At 53.8% G+C, this 23281-nt stretch overlaps 2 protein-coding genes across 2 annotated transcripts; both read right to left on the bottom strand.

Moving 5' to 3' along the window:
- Positions 1 to 379: 379 nt before the first annotated feature.
- Positions 380 to 17584, bottom strand: GUCY2D (guanylate cyclase 2D, retinal; the record flags this gene model as incomplete). Its single annotated transcript, XM_080712977.1, has 18 exons — positions 380 to 473; positions 629 to 714; positions 838 to 932; positions 1044 to 1142; positions 1384 to 1558; positions 1764 to 1956; positions 2054 to 2217; positions 2753 to 2901; positions 3473 to 3622; positions 4105 to 4261; positions 4365 to 4571; positions 9241 to 9321; positions 11481 to 11582; positions 11980 to 12082; positions 12329 to 12413; positions 13227 to 13578; positions 16554 to 16858; positions 16939 to 17584. The coding sequence occupies 18 exons, from the start codon at positions 17582 to 17584 to the stop codon at positions 380 to 382; spliced, it is 3243 nt and encodes a 1080-aa protein (XP_080569103.1).
- A 4786-nt stretch (positions 17585 to 22370) lies between these two features.
- On the bottom strand, positions 22371 to 23065 carry LOC308275239 (acyl-protein thioesterase 2-like; the record flags this gene model as incomplete). Its single annotated transcript, XM_080713367.1, is given in 3 exon segments — positions 22371 to 22935; positions 22937 to 22998; positions 23000 to 23065. Coding segments are annotated over 3 exon segments (693 nt in total).
- Between the last annotated feature and the right edge of the window lie 216 nt (positions 23066 to 23281).

The following is a 23281-nucleotide window of genomic DNA, read 5'->3' on the forward strand; positions in this document are numbered from 1 at the left end:
CTTTGGCCGATGCTGCCCCCTAGAGTTCTGTCTCTTGTGCAGTGCACGGCTTGCAGAGGTGTCCTGGGGCGGCCCGGCTGGTGGGCGGTGGAAGGGGCGGGGTCAGAGGAGAAGTCACACAGTCACCATCACAGGACCCCCTAAAACCCGGACACCTGGACCTGTGTCCCTGCGGCAGGTGTTTTCCCTCCCAGGGAAAATCCTAGAATTTAGGAACCGGCCTGGGCTAGCTAACTCAGGGGGAGTTTGGGGACACCTGGCTCGGGAGAGATGTCCTGCGGCAGCCCTCGGGCTGGCCAGGAGCCTGTCCTCTAGGGAGCGTCCCCTCCAGGAGTGTGGCCCCGAGTCCGAGGGGAGGGGCAGCACCTGTCCGCCGGCCTCACTTCCCGGAGAACTGGCCTGGCCTGGCCTTCTCCAGCTTCCGGCGCCGCTCCGGGGGTATCTCCTGCAGACTGATGCCGTGGTTGCTGGCCCTGCGAGGAGGGGCGGCAGCCTCAGAAAGCCGAATGAGTTTGTGGGGGGGGGGGAGACAGGGCCCAGGTCATGGCTGTTCTCCCTGGGTCTGACCCAGAACGCGAGGCCTGGAGAGAGGGCGAAGGGGCCGCACCCGCACGCGCCAACCCCTCACCCGGGTTGCAGGTCAGGCGGTTTGGGGATGGGCTTCTCGAAGCCGAGGCGGCCCACCAGCCAGTATGTGTCCTCGGCGCCCTTGCCCTGGAAGGGAGAGGAGATTTCGGCGGACTGGGTGAGCGCTGGAGGATCTCGAGGCCCAAGTGGACCCCTGGAGACCGCGGGTCCCTAGGGGCGCCTCCCGGAGGACACGGGACCCGGCCTCACCTTCAGCTCCGTGCGACCTCGCAGCTCCATCTGGAAGCCCTGGTCCAGGGCGCGGAGAATCCGCACGGTGCTCAGGTTCACGTGGATGCGGTAAGCTGGGGCGGCCGGCAGGGGGCGCCGTGAGCTCGGAACTCGCCTCCCCGCCCCTCCCACTCCGTTCCCCACCTCGGGTCCCGCCCCAGCGCCTCCCCCGCCGTCACACTCACGCAGCCCGGTGGACTCCATGCGCGAGGCCGTGTTGACCGTGTCCCCAAAGAGGCAGTACCGCGGCATGGTGAGGCCCACCACGCCCGCCACGCACGGGCCTGCGGGGATGCGCGGGTCGGCGGGCAGGTGGGGGCTGGGCTGCCGCTGCGGGTCCTCGGCGGCTGGGCGGCACCTAGGGCCTCGGGGGACCTCAGCACCCCAGACTCTCCACCAGCTCTCCCAATAAACACTCTCAAGTGTATTCTCTTCCAGGCAACCCCCCTCCGCCCACCCACTCCGGAAACTGCCCCCTGCGGGGTGGATCTGGAGCCTAGGCTGGAAAGAGAGCCGGGGAGTTACCTGAGTGCAGGCCGATGCGGATGCGCACAGGCACCTCGGGCATGTGGCGCATGCGGAAAGAGCCCACGGCACTGAGGATGTCCAAGGACATGTTGGCGATCTCTGCCGCGTGCCGCTGCCCGTTCCTCTGGGGCAGCCCGGAGGCCACCATATAGGCATCCCCAATTGTCTCCACCTGGAGAAGATGCCGGCCGATCCGGCACTGAGCGCCCGCCCCAGTGTGCAAAGTGTCTATGGAGACCTAGCTGGGATTCGTGCAGGAGCCCCAGGAGCCAGGATGCCAGGTGGGGACTGAGCTGGGGGCCGAAGGAAGGCGTTAGGGACAAGAGGGCTGGGGGCCCGGGGGGGGGGGCGGGCTGGGAGCAGGTCGCGGGCTCCACCTTGTAGACGTCGTGGGAGCCGATGATGGCGTCGAAGAGCGTGTAGAGGTCGTTGAGCAGGTCCACAACCTCGATGGGCTCGCTCATGGCTGAGATGGTGGTGAAGCCCACGATGTCGCTGAAGTACAGCGTCACCTCCTCAAAGTACTCGGGCTCCACCGATGTCCCCATCTTCAGGGCCTCGGCCACGGACCTAGGCGGGGCAGGCAGCGGGGTCACCCGGAGGCTGTCACAGTCTGGCCGGGCTCCGGCTGCGCTCCGCACCCACGCCTCTGCCCGCCAGCACCCACGGGGGCAGCATCTGGGTGAGCAGCCGGTCCGTCTTCTGCTTCTCCAGCTCCAGCTCCTCCGTGCGCTCCCGGATCAGGTCCTCCAGGTTGCTGGAGTACTGCTCCAGCATACGCAGCATGGAGTCAATGATGTTGGTCTTCCGGCCCTTGTTGATGCGCTTGAACTAGGAGGAGGAGGAAGCTGGTACGGCTGCTGCAGGCCTGGGCTGCCATGCCCTGCCCATGGGGCTAAATCCCCAATTCCCTCAACCGCCCTGCATTTCTTTTTTTTTTTTTTTTTTTTTTTTGGTGGTACTGGGGTTCCTGGAAGCCCTTTTACTTCCAGGCTACACTCCCAGACCTATTTTTTTTTATATATTTTTATTTGGAAACAGGCTCTTCTTAAGCCAGCAAGGCTGGCTTCGAACCTGCGCGATCCTCCTGTCTCCGCCTCCCAAGCGCGGGAATTACAAGCATGAGCCACTACGCCTGGCACCGCCGTGCATTTCTACTCATGAAGCACCCTGGGGCCTCTATCACCTCCGTGCTAGCTCACCCGCATCCCAACTCTGCCCCACTCAATTCCCAGTCCTTGGGTTACTGCTCAGGGAGTTGCCTAGATCGTCCAAGATCCTGCCTGCCTTTGATGTTCCTAGGTTCCTGACAAGAATTGGGGCCCCCAGGGGCCAGCCCAGCCCTTGCCCAATCCCAAGCCCTGACCAGGTCGAAGGTGCGGTCCATGGAGGGACGAAGCTCTGGCTGCTCCGCCCAGCACTGCATCATCAGCTGGATGCACTCGACAGGCGCCTGGTCCATGGACACCGTGGGACGGCACAGTGGAGGGGGACACTGCACCCTCTGCACCACCTCTGGAGGCGTGAGGGGACCGTCAGTCCTGGGCCCCAGAACGGAAGCCACCTGTGATCCTGGCCTGATTTTAGAAGCCCAAGATGGGGGAATGACAGAGGTTCCTTTCAATCAGACCTGCAGTGGGCTGGGCGGTGTAGTGTGCACCAGCATCACTAGGAGTAAGGAGGACTCTGAGCCCTGGGGGCCAGTAAGAGGTGACACAAGGAAACTAACATTTATTGCATGTACAAGAGTGAGGGCTAGGGGTGGTGAACCTAACCCAGAGTCCTACAGATAAGTGGCACAGAGTTGAATCAAATGGCTAATGGAACTGTGCTTTCCTATGTACACACAAGACTGCCTCCCTGGGGGCCTCTCAGAGCTAGAGGGGAGCAGCTTGGGTACAGGAGCAGGAGACGCTGTTGCCGTCTGGGCCCTGCAAAGCTCCCATCCCTCCTAGCCGGATCCTGCCGCTTGGCTTCCTAGGCTCCCAACCTTCAGACCCCAGCTTTAAGGGGTCACACACATAATTAAGTCTCATCACTAGGCTTTGTTGGGAATGAGAGCCCTCGCTGCGGGGTGTCTCCTTACCCTCTGGCGTCAGCTCCAGCATGGCGTAGGGGCCGCTGCGGCACACCACCTCCTGCATGATGATGCCCAGGCTGAAGACATCGCCCGCCAGAGTCCCCCTGCGCTCCAGGGCCGGGTCCCGAAGCAGCTCTGGGGCTGTCCATAGCTGATCTGGGGATGGAGAGGGCGTGTGGTGAGGCAGCCCGTGGGGGAATGGAGACAGACCCACACACACGCAGCAGGCTCACACCCCGGACACTCACCAGCCCTGCAGCCACGCAACTATCCCTGGAGAGGCCCGAAACCCAAGGCCATCTCAGGAGCAGCCCAGCATTCACAGATAAGCCCCACCTTCAAGTAGGCGGGGCCAGGGAAGGCCCCGCCTCCTGGGCACAAGCCCTGTCCTTAGGCCAAGGCTCAGAGCCGACCTGCTGTACGGTCAGGAGCTCAGGCACAATCCCACCCCCTAGCAAGCCCCCGCCTCCTGGTCACAGAGCCCATCCTCCCAATCTCAGAGGTCACACGACCTTTTCTGTAAGCTGTATATGGATGTGGAGAGGGGACAGTGCGAAGGAGCACGAGCCGGGGGCCCTTGATATTTTGTGGATCCTGGGAGTTGCGGGTGCGCGCCCTCCGCAGCCGGGGACCCCTACCCTCGGCGTTGGCAGGCTCCGGTAACACCCTCTGCGCTTCCAGCAGTCGCCCGTGGCAGTGGTCGGCGACCTTGAGCACGAACCTCCCGTCCACCACGCAGTTCCGTGACTTAAGTCGTCCGTGAGCCACCCCACGGTGGTGCAGATACCTCATTCCCTGGAGGGGACAGAGTGAGGGGCAGCCTTAGCTGCGAGGTCCCCGCCTTCTCCCTGCTCACAGGACACTCCCCCCCCCCCCCCCCCCGGCACACAGACATCACCTTGATGAGGTCCAGCAGGAGGGAGGACTTGAACATCCAGTCCAGCTTTATGTCCCTCTGGGCCAGGAGGTCGTGGAGGGAGCCCCGGGCGCAGTGCTCCGAGACCACAGCCAACATGCCCTCCCCTGGGGCCGCAGGGCCATCTGCTGTCCCCGCCAGGAAGAGACCCAGGTAGAGTGCCACATTCTCATGCCGAAGCTCCCGGAGCTGAGAGGGGGAAAGTTGACAGACATTTTCTACCGCGGGGGAAACGTGGGGAGGGGCCGTTATTGGATGTCTGTTTTTGACTGGGAAGACGGAATAAAAATGATGAATTAAATTGTTTATTGGGCCGGTGGTGCATGCCTGTAATCCCAGTACTTTAGAGGCTGAGGCAGGGTTGAAGGTTGGAGGACAGCCTCAGCCATTTAGTGAAGTCCTCAGAAACTTAGCAAGACTGGTTCAAAAATAAAAATAATAGCAGCCGGGCGTGGTGACGCACGCTTGTAATCCAAGCATTCAGGAGGCTGAGGATAGCTGTTTGCGGACTGCTTCGGCTACTTAGTGAGGCCCTCCACAACTTAGTAAGACCCTGTTTCAAAATAAAAAAGAATAATAAAAATAGGGCAGGGCATGAGGCTCGGAGGTCAAATGCCCCTGGGTTCCATCCCCAAACCCGCAAAAATAAATAAATAAATAAATAAATAAATAAATAAAATAAATAAAATAAAATTACCCAGGCGTGGTGGCGCATGCTTGTAATCCCAGCATTCGGGAGGCTGAGACAGGAGGATCGTGGTTCGTGGACAGCCTCAGCTACTTAGCGAGGCCCTCTGCAACTGAGTGAGACCCTGTTTCAAAATAAAGAATAAAAAATAGGGCAGAGGGTGTAGCTTGGAGGTCAAATATCCCTGGGTTTCATCCCCAGACCCGCAAAAAAAAAGATAATAATAATAATAATGGCTAGGGATGTCATTTGGAGGTAAATTGCCCTTTGGGTTCAATCCCTAGTAACCTGCCTCCCCACAAAAGAAAGAAAAATCAGGCTTGATGGCATATGATTGTAATCCCAGTACTTGGGAAGCTGAGACAGAAGGATCTCAGGTTGGCAGCCAGCCTTGGCAATTTAGTGAGTTCCTCCACAACTTTTAGTGAGACTTTGTTTCAAAATAAGAAATAAAATAGGGCTGGGGGTGTAACTCAGAGGTAGAATGCCCAGTACCCCCAAAAAAATCATTCATAGAAAAAATATATATACACATACATATACATATATGGTATATGTATGTGTGTGTGTGTGTTGGGTCATTTCCAGATACTTCTGTGTTTAGAAAACAAATACCATGCATTGGTGATCAGAACCCACACGGATTCTGATTAGCCATAGTCGTGTGTGTGTGTGTGTGTGTGTGTGTGTGTGTGTGTGTGTGTTCCTGAGGATTGAACTCAGGGTTATTCTAGCTCTGAGCTACACCCCCAACCCTATTTTATTTATATTTTGAAACAGGGTCTCGCTAGGTTGATGACAGTCTGGCGACTTGCGAGGCTGGCCACAAACCTGCACAATCTCCTGTCTCAGCCCCTCAGTACTAGGATTATAGGCAGGTGCCGTCATATCCAGTAGCCATAAATCTTTGAACTACCCAGCTTTCAAGTTTTTATTTTCTTTTACCCCCCTCCTTTTTTTTTAATCACAATACAGGGGATTGAAACTAGGGGTGGTCAACCACTGAGCTACACCCACTGCAGTGTGTGTGTGTGTGTGTGTGTGTGTGTGTGTGTGTGTGTGTGTGTTACTGGGGATGGAACCTAAAGGCATTCTATCTCCAAGCTACACCCCCAGCCCTATTTGTGTATGTGTGTGTGTGTGTGGTACTAGAGGTGGAACCCCGGGGCTTTTCTACCTCCAGGCTATACTCCCAGACCTATTTTATACTTTACTTGGAAACAGGGTCTCACTAAGTTGCTGAGAGCCTCACTCAGTAGCTGAGGCTGGCTGCGTGATCTTCCTGTCTCAGCCTCCCAAGTCCTGGGATTACAGACCTGCGCCACCATGCCGGCTCCAGACCTACCTTTTTTTCTTTTTTTTTTTTTCTTTCTTTTTTTTTTTTTTTTTTGGTGGTACTGGGGTTCCTGGAAGCCCTTCTACCTCCGGGCTACACTCCCAGACCTATTTTTACATTTTTATTTTGAAACAGGGTCTCCTAAGCCAGCGCGCGCGGCTGGCTTCGAACCTGCGCGATCCTCCTGTCTCTGCCTCCCAAGCGCGGGGATTACAAGCGTGCGCCACCACGCCCGGCTTTTTTTTCTTTATTTTTGAAACAGGGTCTCACTAAGTTGCAGAGGGCCTCACTAAGCAGCTGAGGCTGGCTGTGAACCTTCAATCCTCCTGTCTCAGCCTCCTGAGTACTTGGATTATAAACCTGTGCCACCAAGCTCGGCTTTTTTTTTTTTTTTTTTTAATTTGAGACAGCATCTCATTAAATTTCCAAAACTGGTTTAGAACTTGCAATCCTCCTGCCTCAGCCTCCTTAGGCACTGAGATTACAGGCATGAAAGGCTGGCTGAACTGCCCTAGTCTTAGGGGAAGCACAAGAGAGAGAAGCCCCTGTCCCATCAACAATCAACAGCTCTGTGTGTATGTGTGTGTGTGTGTGTGTGTGTGTGTGTGTGTGTGTGTGTGTGTAGTATGGGGAATGAACCCATTTTTTTGTGGTATTGGGGTTCCTGGAAACCCTTTTACCTCCGGGCTACACTCCCAGACCTATTTTGATATTTTTATTTGGAAACAGGTTCTCTTAAGCCAGCGCGGCTGGCTTTGAACCTGCGCCATCCTCCTGACTCTGCCTCCCAAGTGCGGCGATCACAAGCATGCGCCACCACAGCCAGCTTTATTTTTTTATTTGGAAACAGGGTCTCACTACGTTACTGAGGGCCTCCCTAAATTGCTGAGGCTGGCTGTGAATCTGTGACCCTCCTGTCTCTACCTCACAAGTACTGGAATTATAGGCATGTGCCACCATGCCTGGCTCTGCTCCTTCTGATGTAGCAGCCCAGCATCGTGGAGATGCCGTGTGGCTTTCAGAGCACGCTGGAACTGGCACGTACCCGCAGCTTGGCCTGGGCGCTCTGTTTCTCTGCTTGGTGCCACAGTCGCTGCCAAATGTGTTTGAGAGTCCCACCCTACCCAAGTTTAGGGAGACGGGGCTCTGTGGTCAAGACGCGATCCCAGAGGAGCCATCAGTAAGGCCACATCCACTTGGCAGGACAGAGTGCCCGGCATGCTGGAAAAGTGGGGACTGGCGGCTGACTAGCACTCTTTCTGCTTTTCTTGGGTCCATGTGCCCAGTAAGTGGCCTCTTGTCATTTGAAGCTCCTGGTGTTAAATGGTGACTTGGCCCACTGACCCATACAGGCAGCCTGCTTAAGGCATTCTGCAGCCATGGAGACCTCAGGGGAGCAGGTCTGACCAAGGCTGCACGCACTGGGGCAGGTGAAAGGACCAGAATAAGCCAGTCCGAGCCAGGTGCGGTGGTGTACATTTGTAATCCCAGTACTTGGGAGGCTGAGATAGGAGCATCGCACAGGTTCGAAGCCAGCCTCAGATGCTTAGGCTCGCAGCAACTTTAGTGAGAGCCTGTTTCCAATTAAAATATAAAATAGGTCTGGGAGTGTAGCCCAGAGGCAGAAGACCCTTGGGTTCCATCCCCACTGCCACACACACACACACACACACACACACACACACAGTCGAAGAAGCCAACCTGTTGTTACCTCCTTACGAAATCCCACTCTCTTCAGCATGTATCCATCTAGCCAGGACCACTCTTGACATGTGGCCTGATAGATGTAGAAACTCTATTTTCTATTATTCACTCAACAAACATTCACAGGGCTTCTCTAATATTCTAAACCCTCTGCTGCTCCAGGCATGGTGACACACGCTTGTAATCCCAGTACTTTGGAGGCTAAAACAGGAGGATTGCAGGTTCGTGGCCTGCCTCGGCTACTTAGTGAGGCCCTCTGCAATTTAGTGAGACTCTGTTTCAAAATAAAGAATAGGCTGGGCATGGTGGCACATGCTTGTAATCCCAGTACTTGGGAGGCTGAGACAGGAGGATCGCAGCTCGCGGACAGCCTCAGCTTTTTTTGGGGGGGGGGTGGTACTGGGGTTCCTGGAAGCCCTTCTACGTCTGGGCTATACTCCCAGACCTATTTTATATTTTTTTTATTTGGAAACAGGGCCTCTTAAGCCAGTGAGGCTGGCTCCGAACCAGTGTGATCCTTCTGTCTCCGCCTCCCAAAAATGGGAATTACAAGCGTGCGCCACCATGCCCGGCCAGCCTCAGCTTTTTAGTGGGGCCTTCCGCAATTTAGTGAGGCCCTTTGCAACTCAGTGAGACCCTGTTTCAAATAAAGAATAAAAAAATGGGGCTGGGGGTGTAGCTCAGAGGTAGAAAGTCCCTGGGTTCCATCCCCAGTACCACAATAAAATAAAATAAAATAAAATAAAGAATAAAAAATAGGGCTGGGGTGTAGCTTAGAGGTTCCATCCCCAGTACCAAAAATAAATAAGTTAATTAATAAACCCTGTGCTATGTGCTGGGAATACAATGGAGAGACACAGGGAATCTCTCAAGCAGTTTGCAGTCCATGAGGGAGGCAGATAAATAAGCCAGCCCACAGACGAACATATAATTTCTAGGGTTAATTAACATGTAATTTGTCATAGATAAGTTGTGATAAGAACCTCAAAGGAAAGAACTACTGCCAGGAGAGAGAAAATAATGGAAAACCTGCTTTAGGGTAGAACAGACACCTAACCAGCCATCGTACCCCGCTGCAAAGAGAAGGCACGAAGGGCGGCTGAGGGTCACCCGCACCACCGGGACCTCACCTTGGAGAATGCCGTCTTGGTGGCTGGGCGGATAGCTATGTGATGATCCCCTGGGAATTTCTTCAGCCAAACCCAGTCTCCCTGCAGCAGAGGAGCAAGTTAGGGCACTCATTTTCACAGTGATGTGAAAGACACCCCCCATACACGCCTCCACTGGCCCAGAACATATCTGCCCTGCTGACGGAGAGAAAGCCTCAGGAGCCGGGGGTCTCTGCTTCACAGCCAGCTAGGTGAGAGTCCCCCTCCCCACCCTGCCAGAAGGGAGATGCGGGAGGCCTGTGAGGCTGTCCTCGCCACCCCAGATGAGCCCATCAGTGAACCGCAGATGTCACTGACGTCACCATCATCATTGCCCCTGCCAGGGCAGAGCCCTGTACCGGAAGTCAGGCGTCTGGGTAGGTGAGGCTTCATGGTCAGCTATGTGAGGAGGACAGATAGACAGCTTCCCTGCAGGCTCTGGGCCCCCTGTCCTCAGCTCCTGGGACTGTGCGCCACTCAGAGGGCGGGAGCTTGAACCAATGATCTGTCCCTAACATCCTGAATGTTTTGTTTTGTTTGGGTACTGGGGATGAAAGCCAGGGGCATTCTACCTTTGAACTATACTCCCAGCTCTTTTTTTGTTTTGTTTTGTTTTTGTTTTGCGGTACTGGGGATGGAAGCCAGGGACATTCTACCTCTGAACTACACCCCCAGCCCTATTTTTTATTCTTTATTTTGAAATAGGGTCACACTGAGTTGCAAGGGGCCTCAGTGAGTAGCTGAGGCTGTCCATGAACCGCAGTCCTCCTGTCTCAGCCTTCCAAATGCTGGGATTACAAGCGTGCGCCACCACGCCCAGGTCTTTATTTTTAATTTTGAGACAGGGTCTCACTAAGTTGCTAAGGCTGGCTTTGAATCTGCGATTCTCCTGTCTCACCCTTCCAAGTACTGGAATTATAGGCATGTTCTACCACACCCGGCTCCCCTCATTCTTATTTTGGCCTGGACCTTGCAAATGAAGTAAGTTATCCTGGCCAGGGGTGGTGTAATCTTAGTACTTGGGAGGCTGAGACAGGAGGATGACGTGGGTTCGAAGCCAGCCTCAGCTACTTAGTGAGGCTCTCAGCAACTTAGTGAAACCCTGTCTCCAAATAAAATAGAAAATAGGTCTGGGAGTATAACCTGGAGGTAGAAAGCCCCTGTATTTCATCCCAGCACCACTAATAAATAATAATAATAATAATAATAATAATAATAATAATGTTATCCTATCTGTGGGTAAGATATTTGGACCAGAAGGTGTTTTGAGGGTTTGGTATTGATTCCTAAGAAGCATTTAGAAATAAATGTGGAGCCTTTTTTTTTTTTTTTCGGTACCAGGGACTGAACCCAGGGGCTATGCCCCTATTCCTATTTTTCATACATTCATTCTTTCTTTTTTTTTTTTTTTTTTTGCGGGTCTGGGGATGGAACCCAGGGGCATTCGACCTCCAAGTTACACCCCCTGCCCTATTTTTTATTTTGAAACAGGGTCTCACTAAGTTGCAGAGGGCCTCACTAAGTAGCTGAGGCTGGGTGTGAACCAAGATCCTCAGTTCTCAGCCTCCTGAATGCTGGGATTACAAGCGTGCGCCACCACGCCCAGCTTCATTCTTTATTTTGAAACAGGGTCTCACTAAGTCATGGAGAGCCTCACTAAGTAGCTGAGGCTGGCTTCGAATCTGTTATCCTCCTGTCTCAGCCTCCCAAGTATGGGCATTACATGTTTGCTTCTGGCTCTCCTAATGCCCTTTTGTGACATGTTTACCCTGCTCTAGGGAGTCCTGTTCCTGAGTCTGGTCTTAGTAGGGAGGAAATACTGAGGGAGCAGGGCCAGGGGCTCCCCATGGGCTCCCCACGGGGTGGGAGAGCGCCTCGGGGCCACACAGCCTTCATGCTGATGCCAGCAAAATGCACAGCAGCTCCAGCCCCCGGGTCACTGTGCCTGGGCTTTGAGAATCTCTCACCTGGATCACGAGTAAGGGGAAAATCCCGTGGCAGGAAAGATTCCCAGATGTGAAATCAGACCGGGATTGAGGATCCATGACTTTCCCCTGGGTCCCCCCCGCCCCCGCCCTAGGCTTCCCATTTCTGGGCATCTTTAGGATTTGACAGGACTGCACGCTCCCTTGAGAGGTGCCTCTTCTCTGCCCAGGGACTGGGCCTCCCTCCCCCATGGCCCCTTCTGGGTACAGCTCAACCTGGCCGGGAGTCAGCCTCACCTCATAGAGACCAATGTTCGTGCTGTCTGAGGGCTGGCTGGGGACACTTCGAATGTCTGACACGCTGCGGGCAGTCAGGCTGGATCGGCTTCCCTGCGCCACCTGGGAGGCAGAGGTCAATGCAAGGGGTCAGACTTCACTCTGTGGTCAGAGCATATTAACCCCCTGGATTGAGAGCAGGCTAAATTTTATGGATTAGAGAGGGGAAAGGCAGGAATCTCCATTAGGAAAGGTGATGAAGCCATTACTCCCCAAGCACTTTACAGTGTATAAAACAAACACATTCAGTTTTTTGTTGTTGTTGGACCTTCACACTAACCCAGAAAAACAATCAGAATAGGGGTGGTCACCCCATTGCATAGATGAGGTGGCTGACCACCAGAGCTCAGACCTGGCACAGAAACCGGGCTCCCCTCCTGCGGGAGGGGGGCTGGAGTGAGGGCTGGCTCTGAGAAGGGACCAAATAGACAGGGAGAAGACAGCTGGCCCCCAGCCCCACCTTTCGAGAGCTGCCCCCCTGGGGGTGGAGGAAGGTGATGTCATCCAGGGTCAGGATGATCTTGTTGGGGCCGGAGACCATTTGGATGTGGACGAGCTGGTGCCTGGTAGGAGAAAGAGGTCATCCCGACAAAGGAGACCAGGAGAAGCCCATAGGGAGGTATACTGGAGGGCAGTCATCCCCTTAGGATTCTGCAGGTCCTCCAGGATCCCCATCCTCCCTCCCCCCAAAAAACCCTCCCCTCTTCCAATCCCCAGTAGAACTGACACTGTGTTCCTTTACTGCACCATTTTATTCTGGCAGGCAGAGAGCCAGGACCATATCCGACTTACCTCCCGCCCCTACTCACCTCACATAGTGGGCCAGCAAGGCCCCAGCCAGCCCCATCCCTACCACCAGGAGGAAGCCAAGAAAGACAAGGCCGGGCTCCACTCCTGCAGAGACAAGGACAGAGGTCGCTGGGGACCTGGGAGAGCTGGCTTTCTTATTCATTTATTTATTTATTTCAGTACTGGGGATTGCACTCAGGGGCATACTATCTCTAAGCTACACCCCCAGTCCTCTTTTTCATTCTTTATTTTTGTATTTGTTTATTTATTTATTTATTTATTTATTTATTTGGTGGTATCAGGGATGGAACCCAGGGGCTTTTTCTACCTCCAGGCTATACTCCCAGACCTATTTTATACTTTATTTGGAAACAGGGTCTCACTAAGTTGCTGAGAGCCTCACTAAGTAGCTGAGGCTGGCTTTGAACCTATGCAATTCTCCAGTCCCCGGGTCACTGTAACTGGGCTTTGAGCAGCCTCCCAAGCTGGGTTTATTCTTTATTTTTGAAATAGGGTCTCACTAAGTTACGGAGAGCCTCGCTAAGTAGCTGAGGCTGGCTTTGAACCTGTGCGATCCTTCTATCCCAGGCTCCCAAGTACAGGGATTACAAACAAGGGCCATCATGCCCGGCTTGGGAGAGGCAGCTTTCTAGGGAAGCAAGCAGTCATGCCAAATCCTGGAGGTTCCAGGAAATAGGGATGGGAGCTGGCCCAGGCTGTAGGGGAAGGTCATAGATTCCTCAGAGTGGAGTCTGGAAATGTTAAAGGTCCCCAGAGGGCGTTTGGACTTGGCAACTGAGGGATGCGGCAGGAGCAGGCGCTTGGAGGAGGGCCAGGGAAGGGCCTGGAAGAAGAGCAGCAGTTCAGTCCCTTTCAAAACTGTGCTGGGGGTGGGGGTGGGGGGGTGCTCGCCCTTACCTCCATTGCAGATGACGCCTGGATCGAACCAGCATGAGGGATCGGGCCCTGGCGCCGGGCCGCCGCCAGGGAAGTGCACCGGGGTCCCAGCGGAGCGCAGGGAGCCCCTGGCAGGATCCAGCAGGTATGTGGCAAACAGCTGCTTCCCCTGGGCGTCCGTGTCCAGCAGCACAAAGGAGGGCTCTTCGGTTCCTCCCAGGGCCCCGCAGAAGCCAGGGACTTGGGCATTCCGGACGTGTCTGGCCACCGCTGCTCCAGACACCCAGCCACCGCCCGCCGCTGCCCTTGCTCCCATCACGCCCTCCGCCAACAAAAAGACTGCGTCGTAGATGGTGCCAAACAGCGGGGAGACCTGGAGAAGAGAACTGATGGGAATTCACCGCCCTGCCTAGGCTGTTCCCGCTCCTGGTTAGCGGTTCCCACATTCCTCCTCACTGGCTGTCTCTCCTGGTCTCCAGGACTTGGGCACTTCTCTTGTGCTTGGTTGATTGTAACTCTCCATCCTATACTTCATTCTTATCCTTCCAGTTGGTTGCCCAGCATATAGTTTTAATCCTATCGCCTACAAGTCACCTAAAAGTCTTCTTTCCAGCCGGGCGTGGTGGCGCACGCTTGTAATCCCAGCATTCGGAGGCTGAGACCTGGAGGATTGCGGTTCGGGACAGCCTCAGCTACTTAGTGAGGCCCTCTGCAACTCAGTGAGACCCGGTTTCAAAATAAAGAATAAAAAATAGGGCAGGGGGTATAGCTCGGAGGTAGAATGCCCCTGGGTTCCATCCCCAGCCCCGCAAAAAAAAAAAAAAAAAAAAAAAAAAAAAGTCTTCTTTCCCATTCTTTGGTTGGCTTCTAGTTCATGGGGGTGGGGGGAACTGGGGATGTAACCCACAGCATTCTACCCCTGGCTCCTCCCCCCCCCTTTTTTTAAGTACCGGGAATTGAACCAAGGGACATTCTACCTCCGAGCTATACCCTCAGCCCTATTTTTTTAAACAGGGTCTCACTAAGTTGAGGAGGACCTCATTAAATAGCTGAGAGCTGAGGCTGGCCAAGAACCTGAAATCCTCCTGTACGGCCTCCCAAGTAGTGGGATTACATATGTCCCAGATCCTCCCCTCCCTTTTTTTTTTTTTTTTTTTTTTTTTGCAGGTTTGGGGATGGAACCCAGAGGCATTTGACCTCCAAGCTACATACCCTGCCCTGTTTTTTATTCTTTTTTTTTTTTTTTTTTTTTGGTGGCATTGGGTTTCCTGGAATCCCTTCTACCTCCGGGCTACACTCCCAGACCTATTTTTACATTTTTATTTGGAAACAGGGTCTTCTAAGCCAGCTTGTGCGCAGCTGGCTTCGAACCTGCACGATCCTCCTGTCTCTGCCTCCCAAGCGCGGGGATTACAAGCGTGCGCCACCACGCCCGGCATATTTTTTATTCTTTATTTTGAAACCAGTTAGTTCTCACTGAGTTGCAAAGGGCCTAAGTAGTTGAGGCTGTCTGCGAACTGCGATCCTCCTGGTCTCAGCCTCCTGAATGTTAGGATTACAAGCGTGCGCTACCATGTCCGGCTTCCTCCCCTCCTTTTTTAAACAATTTGGCTAAATTTCTAGGGTCTTGCTAAGCTGCTGGGGCTGATCACTGAACATGCAATCCTTCTGTCTCAGCCTCCCAACTACTGGAATTCCATCTGTGTGCCACTATGCCCAGATTTTTTATTTCTATTCGCCCCTCGCCCCAAGGTCTCATGGGGCCACTCCTTTATCCCCTGTTCTCATCTCTCAGAGTGCCAGGGGCTGTTTTAGAATAAAAAAGTAATAAAGAAAGCCGGGCATGGTGGCGCACGCTTGTAATCCCTGCGCTTGGGAGGTGGAGACAGGAGGATAGCGCAGGTTCGAAGCCAGCCACGCTGGCTTAAGAGACCCTGTTTCCAAATAAAAATATATATTTTTTAAAAAATAGGTCTGGGAGTGTAGCCTGGAGGTAGAAGGGCTTCCAGGAACCCCAGTACCACCACCAAAAAAAAAAGAAGTATAAAGGAGCTAGGCATGATGGCGCACATTTGTGATACTAGCATTCGGGAGGATGAGACCAGAGGATGGTGGCTTGCAGACAGCCTCAGTTACTTAGTGAGGCCCTCTGCAACTTAGTGAGACCCTGTTTCAAAATAAAGAATAAAAAAATGGGCAGGAGGTGTAGCTCAGAGGTTGAATGCCCCTGGGTTCCATCCCCAGACCCACAAAAAACTTAAAATATTTAAAAAAAATAAAGAATAAAAAGCCGGGCGTGGTGGCACACACTTGTAATCCCAGCACTTGGGACACTGAGCCTGGAGGATCACAGTTCTCAGACAGCCTCAGCTACTTAGGCCCTCTGCAACTTAGTGAGACCCTGTTTCAAAATAAATAATAAAAGATAGGACAGGGGGTGTAACTTGGAGATCAATGCCCCTGTGTTCCATTCTCAGACCCGCAAAAAAAAAAAAAAAAAAAGAAAGAAAGAAAGAAAAAAAGAAAGAAAGGAAGGAAGGAAGGATACAAATTAGGGCTGGGATGTAGCTCGGAGGTTGAATACCCCCAGGTTCCATCCCCAGACCTGCAATCAATCAATCAATCAATAAAAAGATAGATAGATAGATCTGGGGATGTAGCTCAGGGGTAGAATGGACCTGGCTTCAATACCCAGCACAAAAAAACAAACAAACAAACAAAAAAAGGGGCTGGGCGTGGTAGCGCACGCTTGTAATCCCAGCGCTTGGGAGGCTGAGACAGGAGGATCGCGCAGGTTCGAAGCCAGCCTCAGCTACTTAGTGAGGCTCTCAGCAACTTAGTGAGACCCTGTTTCCAAATACAATATAAAAAAGGTCTAGGAGTGTAACCCGGAGGTAGAAAGCCTCTGGGTTCCACCCCCAGTACCACCAAAAAAAAAAAAAAAGGAAAAAGAAAAAATATTTAAGACTCTCAGATGAGTCCCCAGAGGAAATGCCTCTGAGCAGGGCCTGAAGGCCGGAGTTGGAGCCTTTCCTGCCCTCCTCTGGAGAACAGCCGCTGTTTACTGTGGACTGTCCATTGTGGGTTCCGGGGGCCACCCTGGGTTTACTTTGAAGTGGACTGCGAACCATGGTGCAGTTCAGCGTTTATTCCGTGAAGCTGGCTTGAGAGGTCTTACCACCTATCATCCTCTGGAAGGAATCCTGGTACACCAAGATGCCCCTAGCAAGACCTGAGCTCTACATTCCCCGGGGAAGTCCAGAACAGCTGGAGCCGCCCTCTCCATCCCCCTCTGGCTCCGCCCTGGGGCTCGGTCCCCGCCCTCTCCCCCTCCTCCAGGCCTCGCACCTGCTGCAGGTCGAGGTCAGCGGGCAGCTCCTGGCCCTCCTGGGCCCTCTGCAGACTGTCCAGCACGCTGCCTCCCCCCGGACAGCGGCGGGTGAGCATGAGCACGGCGTCGTGGGCCCGGCGGAGCTGGGAGCTGTTGGCCAGGGCGGCCAAGGCCGCGGGGCCTGGGGACAAGGCGTAGTGGAGCGTGTCGAAGGGCAGGAAGACCAGGGCGCCGTCGGCCAGGCCCAGCTCCTCGGCGGCCTCCAGCAGGTAGCGCTGCTCCTGGCCGCCCAGCAGCACCGAGTGCATCACCATGATGATGGCTGTGGACACAGGCTGGGCTGGCCGCGCTGCCCGCTGCCCGCATCCCCGCCGGCCCCCCGGTGCCCCGCAGGGAGCCTACCTCGGACCCTGGGCCCGTCCTGGACCCTCCTCAGGGCCTCCCGGGCTCCGGACACGTCGGGGGACTCCATGGGGGTCACCAGGGTGACCGGCAGGCCCCGGGCCCTGAGGGCGGCGGCCAGGGCGCGTCCGGCCTCCACCCACAGGTCCTGCGGGGCGGTGACCAGGGCCACCCGCGCCCAGCGGAAGGCGCGCAGCAGCGCGTACAGCGCCTCGGCCGCGGGGGGCAGCGCGGGGGCCGTGGTGGCCGCCGCCCTCGCGCCCGGGCAGCCCCAGGGCACCAGCGCCACCCCGGCCTCCTGCGCCAGCAGCTCGGCCGGCCGGCAGGCCGCAGGGTTGGCGGGGCCCACGAGGCCGGCCACGCGGGCCAGCGCCGAGGACACGGCGCCCAGCGAGCCCGGCGTCCGGCACGGCTCGGGCAGCGGCGCGGCCTCGAAGCGGGGGCCGCCCCGCCCGGCCAGCGCGCGGTTCAGCCGGCCGGCGGCCAGGCCCGCGGCCAGGTCCGGCCGGGCCCGGGCGAAGATGGGGTCGCACGCCCAGGGGCCCAGCACCCCGACCTTGAACACCGCGGCCAGGGCGGAGGGCGGCGGGAGCAGGAGCAGCTGCAGGAGCAGGAGCCCGCCAGCCCCGAGGGCGCGCACGGTCATGGCCAGCTTCTGCGAACAGGACGGCCGGGTGAGCGCCAGGGACCCCCGGGGCTCTGCACCTAACCCACGGGGTGTCCCTGCTCCCGCAGCCCCAGGGCAGGCTCGGGCCTCGGGAAGCCCCTGGCGCCCGCCCCGCTTCCCGCGCCCTGGGTCCCAACCCGGCTGCCCCTCCCCTCGGGCCGCCCAGGTCAGGGGCCGCCCAGGCCCCTCAGACCTGACCACCCAGGGCCCAGGGCTCTGCCACTCACCGGGAAGTCCGGGGCCCTGGCCCAGGCCCCGGGTGAGGGGTCACAGGGTCGATCCCCCTGCTGTCTCCCCTGCCAGCCCAGTCCAGGGCGGGGGTGTGGGAACAGCCGGCCAGGGCCCTTAATCGCCCCAAGCTGATTAGGGTCCCTTAATCAGGCCGGGACCTTAAGGGCAGGCGGGCCAGTGGCCGCTGGGAGCCCTTGCAGTGCTTCTCTGGAGGGAGTCTGTCCTGCTTCCAGGCTACTTGGAGCTGATAGGTAACCCATTTTGGAGGTAGCAGGTGTAGATCCCTCTCTCACACCATATACAAAATCAATTCCAGGTTAAAGACCTACTTGTGAAAAACATATATATATATATATATATATATATATATATATATATATATATATATATATAATTTGTGTGTGTGTGTGGTACTAGGGGTGGAACCCAGGGGCTTTCTACCTCCGGGCTATACTCCCAGACCTTTTTTATATTTTATTTGGAAACAGGGTCTCACTAAGTTGCCGAGAGCCTCACTAAGTAGCTGAGGCTGGCTTCGAACCTGCATGATCCTCCTGTCTCAGCTCCCAAGCGCGGGGATTACAAGCGTGCGCCACCACGCCCGGCTAACCATAAAACTTTTAATGAATCGTTTTTCAACTGTCATGGCAAAAATGGGCTCAGGTAAGGAGCATCCGAGGAAGCTAAAACAAGGTGGAAATTTTGAGGAGAAGGATATTTGTAAGGTCTTTCTTAAAATGTTTTCCTACAGATTGCCTATGAGTTGGAAGAGGGCGCAAACCAGGGTGCAAACCGCCGTATAATCACTGCTTATTGTGTGTATCCTCAGGGTGCTGGTCTGGAGATACCTGGAGTCTAGCTGCCTGTCATTGGGTAGTGCGGATCAGCTGGTCTAACTGTTGCGCGATTTCTCCATTGTATAATTACTGTCCCCCCTTCTCTCTTCCAACTCATAAGCAATCTATAGGGAAACACTTTAAACCTATAGAATTGTGAAAAATGATATAAAGAATATGGACATCATGAACAAAAATTAGCAACTGACAAAATGGAATAATATGCCTGGGAAATTAGACCAAAGTAACCAGTGTAAATTTATGAAGTTAATACCTGTGTGGCAGTTGTGTTAGAGACTACCCCTGGACTTGGGAAATATACACAGAAATATTTAGTGGTAAAACATGATGTATGTAATTTTTTAATTTTAATTTTAATTTTTTTGCAGGACTGGTGATTGAACCCTGGGGCATTCTATCTCTGAGCTACACCCCAGCCCTATGTTTTAATTTTTTATTTTGAAACAGGATCTCACTAAGTTGTGAAGGGCTTCACTTAAGTAGCTGAAGCTGGTTGTGAACCTGTGATCCTCCTGTGTCAGCCTCCCAAGTACTGGGATTACAAGCCTATGCCACCGCCCCCGGCTATGATGTAATTTACCTACAAATAGTCCAGAAGAAATGTATGAGATTATGTATATATTACCTATATATGTATGCTCTATACATTATGTACCTCAAATAATTTTAATTATTTATATTTGTCGTACTGGGGACTGAACCCAAGGGCTTTTTACTTCCAGGCTATAACCCCAGAACAATTTCATTATTGTTTATTTTAAAAAAGGGTCTTGTTAAATTGCTGAGGGCCTCATTAAGTTAAGTTCACTTCAAACCTGCGATCTTCTTGTCTCTGTCTCCCAAGTACTAGGATTACAAGTGTGCGCCACCACACCCAGCTTCAAATAATTTTTTTTTTTTTTTTTTGGTGGTGGTACTGGGGTTCCTGGAAGCCCTTCTACCTCCGGGTTACATTCCCAGTCCTATTTTTTATATTTTTACTTGGAAACAGGGTCTCTTAAGCCAGCATAGCTGGCTTCGAACCTGCACAATCCTCCTGTCTCTGCCTCCCAAGTGGGGGATTAAAAGCATGCACCACCACGCCTGGCTCAAATAATTTTAAAATATAGTAACCAGGCATGGTGGTACATTCCTGTAATCCCAGTATTTAGGAGGGTGAGACAAGAGGATCACAGGTCCAAGAACAGCCCCAGCAATCTTCTAAGGCCCTCTGAAATTAAGAAGACTGTTTCAAAATAAAATAAATAGAACCAGGCTTGGTGGCATATGCCTATAATCCTAATATTTGGGAGGCTGAGACAGAAGGATCACAGATTCTGAGCCAGCCTCAGCAACTCAGGTTCACATAAACTTAGCAAGATAAGTAAATAAAAAGTTAAATAAAATGTAAAATAGAGTTGATGCTATAAGCTCAGAATGCCTCTGGGTTCAATCCGTAGCACGACAGATAAATAACTAATAAATAGCCGGGCATGGTGGCACACGCTTGTAATCCCAGTGCTTGAGAGGCCGGGACAGGAGGATCACAAAGGTTTGAAGCCAGCCTCAGCTACTTAGTGAGGCTCTCAGAAACTTAGTGAGACCCTGTTTCAAAATAAAAGAAGAAACTGGGCATAGTGGCACACACTTGTAATCCTAGTCCTTGGGAGGCCGAGACAGGAGGATCGCACAGGTTTGAAGCCAGCCTCAGCTACTCAGTGAGGCTCTCAGAAATTTAGTGAGACCCTGTTTCCAAATAAAATATAAAATAGGTCTGGGAGTATACTGGAGGTAGAAAGCCTCTGGGTTCCACCCCCAATACCACCCCCAAAATAATTAATAATAATAATTAATTAATTAATGCTTGGGGTGTAACTCAGAGGTAAAATGCCCTTGGGTTTAATCCCCAATATCAAAAAGAAAAAAGTTTGAGGCAAGCCTCAGCAACATAGTGAGGCCCTCAGCAAATTAGTGAGATCCCATTTCAAAATAAAAAATAAATAGGGATAAGGGTGTAGCTCAGAGGCAGAATGTTCCTGGATCCAATCCTCAGTAGCATACCTGTGTGTGCACCCACAGAATGGAATAAGATGTTAATTTATTATGTTGACTCTGGGTAAAAGATATAAATGGGCTCTTTTTGTGTGTGTGTGGTGCTGGGGATGGGACCCAAGGGCATTCTACCTCCCAGCTACACCCCCAGCCCTATTTTTTTATTCTTTATTTTGAAACAGGGTCTCGCAGAGTTGCTAAGGGCTTCACTAAGTAGCTGAGACTATCCATAAATCGCCATCCTTCTGTCTCAGTCTCCTGAATGCTGGGATTACAAGTGTGTGCCACCACGCCTAGCTTATTTGCTTGTTTTTGAAATAGGGTCTTGCTAGGTTGCTGAGAGCCTTATTACATTGCTGAGGCTATCCTTGAACCTACATTTCTCCTGTCTCAGCCTCCCAAGAACTGGGATTACAATACATGCTCAGTTTTGCAGTTATTTTCAAATAAAAAGTTGCTTAAAAATAAAAATGTGACGCCGGGCATAGTGGCACATGCTTGTAATCCCTGCACTTGGGAGGTGGAGACAGGAGGATAGTGCTGGTTCGAAGCCAGCCTCTCTGGCTTAAGAGACCCTGTTTCCAAATAAAATATAAAATAGGTCTGGGAGTGTAGCCTGGAGATAGAAGGGTTCCATCCCCAGTACCACCAAAATAATAATAATAATAATAATAATAATAATAATAATAATAATAAATAATGCATGTGATGTGTTGGGGGTGGTACCCAGCCATATTTATATTTGTATTTGTATTTTTATTTATTTTTTGTAGTATTGGGGATTGAACCCAGGGGCATTCTACCTCCAAGGTCCACCCGCCAGCCCAATTTTTTATTCTGTGTGTGTGTGTGTGTGTGTGTGTGTGTGTGTGTGTGTGTGTGTCTGGAGATGGAACCCAGGAGCATTCGACCTCTGAGCTACACCCCCTGCCCTACTTTTTATTCTTTTTTTTTTTTTTTTTTTTGAGGAAGCAATTTTATTTTATTGGAATTCAGGGCACAACAAGAAAAATGCCCGAAACCACATGGAGACAGAAGACGAGACACAGCCCCCCACCCCTAGAGGGGGCACAGTGGGGTGAGACGGCCAGGGAGACCCTGAGCCTCAACCCAGCCGACAGGCACCAGGCCTGCCAGGGAGGAGGTCACAGGGAGGCAGGGCCGGGCTCCACCTGCCCCCTGCCGCTCCTGCCCAGGGGCAGGGCCGCAGCAGCAGGGGCCGGCCACCATGGACATTCATGATTGAGAAGCAGCTGCAGTGAGGCAGGAGACTGTGATTATCCGCAGAATCACTGGGGTGGGGCCTGGAAGGGCCCCACGGGCCAAACCCTGAGGTCGCAGGAGGGGCCCAAAGCGGGGCAAGTGAGCGAGGTCCTGAGTGAGTGGGTCAGCGGCTGGGCCTTCGTCCCGCTGCCTGCAGCCCCTTCAACACTGCTGCGGGGCCCGCCTCCGGGGAAGTGGGGTAAGGAAGCAGCGCACCCCTGCTGCAGGCGAGGTCAGACTACCTGGCCAGGCCTCAGCGGCCTGCCCCGGAAGCCTGTGGGAAGAGGAAGGGGAGGGAGGGGACAGGGTTTCCTCCGGCTCGGATCCTAGATGGTGCTGCGCTGGCTTGCTAGGTCGCCTGTGCGCTGGGGGCCAGCGACCGGTTAGACTGGAGGCAGCAGCTTCTCGAGAAATTCCTCCACAGCCGCCATCTCCTGAGGACAGGAGCTGTGCATGACACCTGGGTATGTCTTGAACTGGACCCTGGAGGGCGTGACAACAGTCCGGAGCTTCTCGGCCGTCAGGGCCCCGACCCGCACGGGCACCATGGGGTCAAGCTCACCGTGGCACTGGAGGACGGCCAGGTCCTTAGCACTGCCGTTGGCCACCTGGGGGAAGTTCCGGTGCAGAGGCAGCCAGCAGCTCAGGGCCACGATGCCAGCCAGAGGGTGGGGGCAGGTGAGGGCTGTGTAGAGGGACAGGGCCCCGCCCTGTGAGAAGCCGCCCAGGACGATTCGATTGGCCGGGATCCCGTTCTTCATCTTGTGCTCAATCAAGGCCTTGATGTTCTCTGCTGCCTTCTTGATGCCAGCCTCGTCCTCTGGGGCATCTGGACTCAGCCCCATCAGGTCAAACCAGGACGGCATCACCATTTTCATGTTGAGTGTCACAGGGATCCTGGGCGCATGGGGACAGATGTATTTGACGTGCGGGAGCCGGATGGCAGAGGGCGTCAGCCCAGATGTGCCCTGTGTCTCCAAGTCCATGTAAAAAAATAACCGCGGCCGTTTCCCCGCTCAGCTCCAGACACGGTGGCGGCATCGGTGAGCAGGGGCACAGACATGGTGTTACCACACATACACTGCAGGGCTCCCTGCTGGCTGGGCCTCGCTCCCTGGCCTCCGACACCGCCGGGCTGGTCTCCTTCCCTTTTTATTCTTTATTTTGAAACCGGGTCTCACTGAGTTGCAGACGGCCTCACTAAGTAGCTGAGGCTGTCCACGAACCATGATCCTCCAGGTCTCAGCCTCCCGAATGCTGAGATTACAAGCGTACGCCACCACGCCCGGCTCAA

Source organism: Muscardinus avellanarius (assembly GCF_963383645.1).
Source record: "Muscardinus avellanarius genome assembly, chromosome: 16".
Classification (NCBI taxonomy): domain Eukaryota; kingdom Metazoa; phylum Chordata; class Mammalia; order Rodentia; family Gliridae; genus Muscardinus; species Muscardinus avellanarius.